This window comes from Buceros rhinoceros, unplaced genomic scaffold, assembly GCF_000710305.1.
Source record: "Buceros rhinoceros silvestris isolate BGI_N320 unplaced genomic scaffold, ASM71030v1 scaffold19330, whole genome shotgun sequence".
Lineage (NCBI taxonomy): Eukaryota > Metazoa > Chordata > Aves > Bucerotiformes > Bucerotidae > Buceros > Buceros rhinoceros.
In genome coordinates, this window is record NW_010389305.1 from 9,826 (window position 1) to 19,427 (window position 9,602).

Sequence of the window (9,602 nt, forward strand, 5' to 3'; positions counted from 1 at the left end):
TAAATCCATTACCCCTTGTCCCACCTGTCTCTTAAGTTCCACCCTTTTGAGTCTATAATGCAAAAGATCTGTCTCTGTTTGATCTCTCCAAGATAATTCTGAAAAGTTTCAGCTCTCTGGCAGTTAGCTGGCAGGATTGTTACCAGTATTTTATATTGTTGTCCTTTTACAGATAGAAAGAAGGAAAGCAAAACAAGAAAAACTCTTTTGCTGTTGTTTTCTACTTTCTGTACCTAGTTTTGTCTTAGCCACTGTTGGGCATAAGAACATTTTATGCAGCTTGCGTGTTACGCTGGTAGTACAGCTGTAATCTGCCACCTTCTTGTGTCTTTAGAGCTTGGTCAAAAATTATTCTTCTCAATCTATTCTCAACTTATTATCTGGGATAATTTGTGTCATTTCTTTGCATAATGTTATTAAGGTGATTTTAATGAAAATTCCAATACGTTGTCTTTGTCATTATTTAATGCTTCATATTTCTGTTTCTGTAGGGCATTCCAGGAGTTGGAAAGGAACAAGCTTTAAAGTTAATTGAGGCTTTGCAAGGTCAAAATTTATTGCAAAGGTAAAATTAAGATGTATGTTTTGTGTGGAAGTACTTTAATTTTATTTGAAGACTTGCTAGTATGTACTTCAACACCAATGCAGTGTTTGTAATACTTTCATTTGGGCAGTGGGAGTTGAGGAGGGAATAGATTACCACATGCACTGTGTTTGCTAAATGAATTGTGTTTTGCTAGGAAGGCTTCTTAGTTGTTTAAACATTAGGTGATTCCTAGCTCTTTAGCTAGCAGACATGTGTTGATATATTGGAAAGGAAGTCATAGGGACTGATGAGAGACTTTGACTGGTTTTTAATTGGATTGTGAATCAGGACATGAGATACCAAATGCTTTCTGTATTTGTTACCATAATGTGTATGTCAAGACTAGAAATCCAACAATCATATTATTATCTACTGTAAAAAAATCTATTTCAGAAATTGGAAAACTTTTTCTCAGGTAGATGAGAGGTATAAAGGGAGTATTTTTCAATGTTTTGGATATGAAAGTTAGAAATACTTCGTAATCCTTTTAATATCATCCTTTCAGGTTTGAGCAATGGAAAGGAAAATTTCAGTATGATAATAATCTACCTTTGGTTATTAAAAGGGTAATTCACTGTCCTAAGTGCCATCATCCAGGTCAGTGTGAAAAGCATGGAAGTTTATTTTTAGCCTATTTGTTCTGGATTTGTGAGGTGGAGGTGGTGGTTTTTCTGTTTGATTGGATTTGGGGGGTTTTATGACTAGCATTCAAGAATTGCTCTTGACATTCGGATTCTGGCCTCTGTTGATATTTTCAGAGTTGTGTATATGTATTTTTATATAAATATTTTTGAGGCTGGGAACTTGCTTCAAAAATGGAACTAGTTGATAGCAGATGGTATATTTTCACGATGCCATTGTGTGATCCCAAATACGAGCCTTTTTTAACATTATCAGTAAAGAAAGTTTGCTATACTAACAAGCAATTAATGCTTAAGTTGCCTGGATTGGTCTTGCACCAAGAGAACTGAATCCATTTGTATCGCTGGGTTTTGCTGCAGTGTTTTCTTAAAAAGAAATTAAGTCTTAAAGAACCTCATGTTGGTAGCATCTTTGATCAGTGAACATGTTCAAACCCATCACTTGACGGAAAATCTTGTTTCAAATATGTTGTTTATAATCATTTGCTAGGTTGTCATGGTTTTCTATGTAGTTTTTAGGTAATAAAGTTTTCAGCATAAGGTCTGAAACTGTTGGGGAAAAAGTCTTCAAAACAAAATGAAAGCTTGCTTTTATTTGTCAGTTTTCATTGTAGATACGTAAGTACAGCTAATGCACTCAGATCTGCTTACAGCAGATTCATGTCAGATTCATGCGTGTTCTGAGCTTTGTACCGTTAGCTTTGTTTATTCGGAAACCTCTCTTCTCTCTCGCTTGGGCATCTGCTTCTATAGGATCTCACAAGGAACATGAGCACAATGGATGTAAATTCTGTGAAAGCTCTAGATACTGCAAACCCAGTGACTCCAAATACTGCTGCCCTTGTGAATGGCATCAGTTAGAGCGAGCAAAACAAGCAAGTGCGGTGGAGGACAGTATCAGAAGGTAGAAATATCTTGAAAACTGAACTGCTTTTCCCTGTGTTCGTGTGCAGGGTGAGTGTTTGAATTCTGAATTTTCCCCATTTGCGTTCAATTCCTAACACATTTCTTTTACCTGCAGAAAAGCTAACAGTTGTGAGGGCTTTCCATTCTCTGAGGTAACAAACAAGCCTATTCAAAGATTAAAAATTTTAATCAATTAATTGAAATTTCATTTTTCTGCTCTTAAACTGCCTCTTTTTTGTTTTATCTCAAGGTTATCCAAGAATTTCTTGTAAACAAGAATAAATCAGTCAACATAAAGGAATGCCAAAGGCCAAATTTATTGTCCTTTCAGGTATATAATGACGTATTGGTTATTCAGCTCTAGTCTTTAGTTTATTAGTAAGGAAGGCATCTGTGATAATTTCAGTCTTCATTTGTAATTTTACTGGCAATAAGAATTTAAGAATCTTGCTATAACTTCTTAATATGCCTCATTTTTCAAAAGCCTGAAATCAATAAATTTTTGGAAAAAGTCAGTTAATGTGAGGAGGTGTGTAGAAAAGTGGAAGAACAAGAGCTCAGAAAAAAGATCACCTGCCACTGTTTTGTTTTTCACTGTCCAGTATTACTAGATTGGCTTGCTGAGAACTGCATTATCTGTATAGTGTTTAAAGTACTGTGTGGTTACAGGGTGTAATATATGCGTCAGGGATGTTTCCTTTTTTGTTTTCATCCACCTTTCATAAAGCTATTAAGACATACAGCTCTTGTTTTTTCTCGTACTTTTTTCACTGTTGTACTGACACAGTGCGTGTGTGGTAACTATGGGTATTATAGCAAGTCACGATCGTGGACTCTTTTTTTAACATTGAACTTTGTTTTCAATGATAACTTTGATATCAAAATAACCAGCTTCTGTATAGAACGAGCATAAGTGGCTTTTGTTCTGAATGTTGTGTGTTTTTCCCTAAAACAGACAGCAGGCTTGTATTTAGCACAGTATTGCCACCTTTCAAGTTCAGAGGCCCTTGAACTTGAGGGAAGGTTGAAGGATGTTAATATATGCATGTTAGCATTGCTTTCTAAAATGGTTTTTGTTTGGTTTTTATTGGTCAAAGCAGATACATAACAGTACTTCATTTTCTGGGATTGATGACAGTGTGAGAAGTATGTACAGCATAATAGGCCACTGTTAAGCACAGTAGCTTTAGTGAAAATCCGTGTTCATCCCTCTCTTGTGCAAAATACGTAATTTTCACATGCATAGCTGATCCAAGTCTGATAAGGTGTGTAGCAGCTGTCTTACCCCTGCTGCTGCCACTGCAAGCATTCCCTTGGCTTGCTGACAGCTGATGAATCTGCCCTGTTACAGATGCCTGTTCCCTCCCTCAGCAGTGAGATATCGTTGGGCGTTACACTCATGTATATAAAAGTCTTCTAGATATTTTAAGTCTCTACTACATAGCTGTTTAAGCGTGGTATCTAGTAGAATAAGAAAATTTTAAAGTTTGGGGTGGTTTTATTATACTTACAGATATTTGCTTCTGAGAAGATGGAATGGACCAAACATTATGCCTGTAGGAAACTGTTAGCACTATTGACACGTTATGATATGATCCAGAGGAAATCTGGATACGTGGATTCAAAACAACTGCAGGCAGTACGGTAATGTAGCTTGATTTCTTGAGTATAATGTATTTACTTCTGCTGCTGGATGAAAATAGTGTGGGTTTTTTCCTTTATGGAAGCGTAATGGTTTTCTTCCATCTCTGTTTCAAGCTTTGTGCTCATTTTGAGCAGAGGTTAAAGTTTAGATCAGAACAGCCATTCTTATATTACTGCACAGAGTAGTACATACAGCAGTCTCATTCTAACTGGCAATACCTGATTTTTCTATTCTGTTTCCTTGGATCTGCACATAAGATTTTTATTACAGGTTTGATGTAATTCTCATTCTTAGCAGAAGGGTAATTGACTTCGTGATTCAAAATAAGAGCCTAGGCTTAGAAATGAGCATCTGCTGATTCAGCCGTGATGCCTTACCAGATCTACAAGCTGATGTTCTACTATGTGTCTGATGAAGTCAGTGGCTTAAGGTTCTATTCTGCTACCTCTTCTTCCCTAAAACCCAACATTTTCACTCAGGACTGCTGCATTTAGGAATATAGAAATGGCTGAACATCCTGTTAGTAAAAATGGATATGCAAGAAAAAAAGAGTCAAGCATGTAACTACTTTTCCCCAGAATATTTTCCTGCCATCCAGGTTTCTGTTACGCAGCAGTTTTCTGAGCCAAATTAGCACCTTATTATTCAATCAGTCCTCAATGTATTTTTTTAAATTATCTCATCTTTCTTAAACTTTTAAAGTTGTAGAATCTACAGTATCGCTTTGCAAATCTGAACTTAACTTCACTGTGTGAAGGGAGTTGTGACTTATTTTAACTTCAGTATCTGATGTTTTCATTTCTCAAATGAAAACCAAATTCCCTTCCCACGCCAGATTCTTGTATTGCAAGAAGGTTAGTAGTTTTTCCATGTTTCTTGATGCTGTTCAAGATTTATAGACCTTAATTTTGGGGGACAGAACAGTCAGTAGCAATGTGACACTAGTATGTTTTCTGGATTGATGTGTCATAGTCTGTGAAAGGATTACTTGGAGAGAAACAGTGACCTTTCAAAATTCTGAAGAGACTGATTGGGGGCTGCTTTTTGAACAGATTGGCTAGATAAATTACCAGCATTTACCTTGATGAATGAATTAATTGACATCTGTTGATAACACTTTCTAGCAATTCAAGAGTTTAAAAGACAGATCATGCATGCTCTAGAAGATTTCTTCTGTTAACAGTGTTTAAAAATGCAGCAGGAGTCTCTTCACGTGTAGGAACTTACTAAACTTGGGGTGTAGATAATGTTTGTAGAAAAATCTTGTAAAGGCTGACTGTTCCTGCTCGGTTCGTGTTTTATCTTCTTTCCTGCTCTCATGCAAAAGTTAAAAATGACCCTGCCCAGTCATTCAGAAAATTACTGTCTAGGCCAACAGCCCTCTCTGCGGCATTAGTTGAAGATACCGAACTGATGTTTGTAGGAGTCTGCAGTGTGATTGATACAGAAGAACATTTTGATTTCTTGTTACACTGCTCTGAGAAGTATCATTAAGAAAAATAAAAATGCTTCAGTACTTAAATGTAGACCCAAAATTTTACTGTAAAACTTACACAGAGAAGTGTTCTTTGAAAGAGATGTATTAATTTTACTGTTACAAGAATATCTTTTTCGTCTGAATCATTACAAATTAGACTACTGAAATATTTTTAGATTTTTATTTCCTGTTTAAACAATCATTTTGTTCTTCTTTTGGGCTTCTCTTTGTTCTTACAGGATAGTCAAGACACGTGTTAAAAATGGAATTCCTTGTTTCGAAATTGAGTGGCAAAAACCAGGTTGGTCTGGTTTCTATGTACATGACAGAACAAAACAGTTCATACAAAAAGAGAAAAGCATGCCATAAAGAGGAGAAGAGTTCAACAGCATTATGAAGCAATGAGATGTGGGTGAGATTGGAGACTGTTCTGTGGAAACAACAGAAAATGTGCATCAGATTTCACATACCCTGAAAGTAAAAGTAATGCTTTAAGGGGAAAAAAAAAAAAGCTCAGAAAGCAAGGGACTGAGTCTCCAGGTACTTTTTCTGGTATGTGGACCAGAATATGATATTATGACCTGGAGTCTGTATTTCATCTCTTATTTCACTGTGTACGTGAAGCTGTGACTGTTTAGTAGCCAGAAGTTTTTCTACCTTTAGTGTGCCCATTTGTGCCAGGAGACTGGCAGAAAGAAAGACTTTACTTGTAGCTAAATCTCAAACATTGTACTGTTGACCTTTTTACGCAACTTCTTTGTACTCAAATATTTTGTTGTTTTTCTTACTCCCTACTTTGATAATGTGTCTGTTGACAAGTCTAATGTATTTACATTATTTTTTAGAACATTATGTTGATGCAGAAGATGAGCCTGCAGAGTTGTTTGTAGTCACAGTAGAAGAGGAGTCTTTGTTTCAGGCTGCTTATCCTCATGTTGTTGCCCTGTATCAAGCGGAAAAGTCGGAATTTCTGAGGAAGAAACAGAAAAGTAAGTCCAAAAGCTTATTTCTTAAGAACTTACGGGTCTTGCAAGCATACAAGAAGCAAAACCACCAAACATTTCTTGCAATGTTGAGCAGTGTCATGCTTTGTCCGATCCTGCAGACACTGTTCTTTTATCACTTTATACTTTAGCATTAAGAAATCTGAATTGTGGTTAATATGCAGTTTTGATACACCCTTTTTATATTTTTCAGATAAGAAAGACAGACCAAAAGAAAAGGGATTACCAAGTGTTTATGATGAAGTTAGTGATCGTCTGTCTCAAATGAACTTAAAATCTAGATTTGGAATTCTTCCTGTACAAGAGTCCACATCAGATATAAAGAGTCCCCCAGAAGATCAGATGCACCAGAGAAGTACTGAATCAAAAAGTCTAGTGTTAGCTGCAGCTTCCTGCATAACAGCTGTTCCGGTGCCAGCATCATCAGCTGCTCTCCCTCCGACTGCATCGCCTTACTCATGCTTACAGAGTGTGTTGGTGGACTCATCTGTATTGCCAGCACAACGGACTAAAAATTCAGGGATATCATCCTCTTCCTCTGTAACAGCTGGTCTACAACTGAGCAGCATTGACTGGAAGGGAACCTTCTGCAGCAGTTCAGCAGCCCATGGTGGTGATACCCATGATCCAGCAGGTTACTTAACCACATGTATAAAACACTCACATCCACTAGCTCATAAAAAAGTAAGAAATAGCTCAGCAAATTCTGATGCTATGCAGTCTGATCAACATCATTCTGATTGTGCAGATGATTCAGTTTCAGATGATGCTACAGGACAGCTTCAGAAGTGGCCTTTAAGTGAGCAAATACATAAGAAGAGTTCCATTCCATCAAAGCCTTTATTGTCTGAAGATGTAACGGAACTAGAGTCCTTGAAATGTTTTAAACAAACAAAAGAAGCGTTGGATCCTGATAAAGATCATGTCTCTTCCTCCTGTCAGTTAAACAGCCTGGTGCAGAAAAGTAAAAATGTGCTATCAGAAAACTATGCAAGGGAATCCAGTATACTCATTTATGAAGGTCAGTACAAAAAAGCTGACAGCCTGGCTCAAATGATGCAAAAAGACCATAATATAACCAGTTCAACATCTCTTGCCCTCAGCGGGCAAACAACAGAGACAGTGCACCTTGGCCGTGAAATGCTTCCAGTGTCTCAAAAGCCAGCAGATGTTGTAACTGGCTGTCACGCTAAAAAAGCTTGTACTCAAACTACTTGGCAAACTTCTGTTAAAAAGAGTGTGTGTCAGAGCAGGTGTTCTTCTAGTGAAGACAGTGATGATGGGAACATGAATAAAAATCTGATTGATGAGCAGCAGAAAAGGCACCTGAACCCTGGTCAGCTTAAAAAATGCGTTACAGAGAAAAGGAGTAATGTTCTTACTAGTGAAAGAACAAACAGTGACTCAGCCCTTTTAATTAAAGGGAAGAAGAAAAAGACCAATTTTAAAAAAGCTGATAATTGTTTCTCATTGCAAGTATCCCCAAAAGCAGCCTCTGTAGGGGAAGTTAATTGTTCCCAAAGTCCAGAGCCACCATTTGAGAGGTCAGTTTCCAGTCCCATGCAGCAAGCTGAAAGTGCTGTTCTGACTTATGCATGGGCAGACAGTCCCCTTCCCCTGTCTGAAAGACTGAAAGGAAGAATCAAAATCAATTAGGTTCTCCATATTATGATAATGATTAACTCCGAACCTTCAGCTTGTACAGAATTCTCTCCTTCTCAAAGTTTCTGCAATATGCTTTACCTGTTTTAAGTGGATGCAGTTTTGGTGAATAAGGAGCTGTGGAATACTGCATACTGGTGCTCAAGTTTAAAACTGAAACAGCAGAAGTATCAAATGGCTGATTATAGGCAAGTGCCAGTTGTTCTTCACTGTTACATAAGCATCAGGATATAGTATACAAGGGAACAGGGAGGTTATTTATGAAATAAGGAGGTTTTCCCAACTGATTGTGAGGATTTTTTGTACAGCTATACATCTTTCTCAGACTTATTGAAATAGTGCCTGCACTTCTGTTGGATATTCTAAATCAGATAAAGTGATAAAGCTCTTTCTAGCTGAAATTTTCCATTCTGCTCCACTAACTTAATTTTTTCAGTCTTCAGATCCTGGGATGCTGGTGTTGATTATCTCTGAAGGACCAGAGACACACAGCAGATGTACCTTGCAGGGTAGCTAAGTTTAAATCTGCTGTGCCCTATAAGAAACTGTTCTTTGAGTGTGTACATCTGTCAGAAAATGGAATAAGCCATGTAGGGGTATTCTGGTTTCGTAGCTGTCATATCTAATATTTAAGGAAATTTGGCTCTTTAAATCAAACATTTATAGTTTGGGGCATTTTTTTCTTAAAGAAGATAGGAAATCACATCTGCCACTCACTTCTGCTGATATTAGAATGAAAGTTAAGTTACAGAAAATCAAAATCTAATGATGATGTTGCAGATTTTTTGAATAGTATCATGTAAAAGTTTAGTTTTAAAGGGGGAATTTGAATGCAATTGAATTTTTGAAGGTGTTCTTCCTACCTCTTTAATGTAGAAGCAATCTCTGCTCATATGCAAAAAACTCGGTTGTCTTCAATAGCTTATTAGAAAATGCCTCCTTGCCTGCATTTAATCGTTCATAACTTTTTCTGTGAACCAAACAGAAGGAAGCGCTCCGACCAACATATATTGTTAACAATAGAAATCTACAATACAAATCTACACCTTAATGGAAATGTTAATTCTTTCTCCATAAAGGCCCAGGCTTGACATGTTAGGAAGTTAAATTCTGAGCGTATTTAAGGAAGAAATAGGTAGTCTATAGGTAATACAAGCTGTAATTAGTCAAAATGGTAGTTTCTTTTTCCATTCTATGCAGATGGAGACGATTTATTTATAGCTGATTGTCTAAATGAGAAATGTATTTTGGGAGTGAGCAAAAATTCCAAAACACTGGAAACTTATTTTCTGTTTCAAAGACAGTTTCCTTGTTCTGGAGCCTCTTAACCACCCAGCTAATGTGAGAGGGTGGCTAGAATAGAATCACCAGGGAAAGTAAGAGTAGCAGTCGCCTGGGGACTTAGTGGAGATTCCTTATGTGTGGTTAGTAGAGAGATCTGACTGGTGTTTCGGAAAAACATTGGTATTCATTCTGTATGATTCTTTTCTTTGCTGCTGATTTTGAATACTGAAAGTTGGAATCAAGAATTAGAATTTTCATTAATAAAAATGCCAACATCATGTGAATGACCTCACTTTTGGTCCCTTGGAGGGTTCATAAAATTTCACCCATAGTGTGTGGTTTTCTGTGTGTTAGAGTTTTCTTTAGAATTGCGGTGGGGGGGAGGGGGCAGAAGAGG

At 37.1% G+C, this 9,602-nt stretch overlaps 1 protein-coding gene across 1 annotated transcript in view; it reads left to right on the forward strand.

Moving 5' to 3' along the window:
• The window catches only part of GEN1 (GEN1 Holliday junction 5' flap endonuclease), a 17,460-nt gene extending 9,545 nt beyond the window's left edge, over positions 1–7,915 (forward strand). The window contains exons 5-13 of the mRNA XM_010133863.1: positions 492–565; positions 1,092–1,183; positions 1,981–2,131; positions 2,249–2,285; positions 2,384–2,464; positions 3,647–3,777; positions 5,495–5,556; positions 6,101–6,244; positions 6,453–7,915. Of these exons, the coding sequence (XP_010132165.1) occupies positions 492–565; positions 1,092–1,183; positions 1,981–2,131; positions 2,249–2,285; positions 2,384–2,464; positions 3,647–3,777; positions 5,495–5,556; positions 6,101–6,244; positions 6,453–7,915 (2,235 nt within the window). The remainder of the gene's footprint in view (positions 1–491; positions 566–1,091; positions 1,184–1,980; positions 2,132–2,248; positions 2,286–2,383; positions 2,465–3,646; positions 3,778–5,494; positions 5,557–6,100; positions 6,245–6,452) is intronic.
• The last annotated feature ends 1,687 nt before the right edge of the window (positions 7,916–9,602 follow it).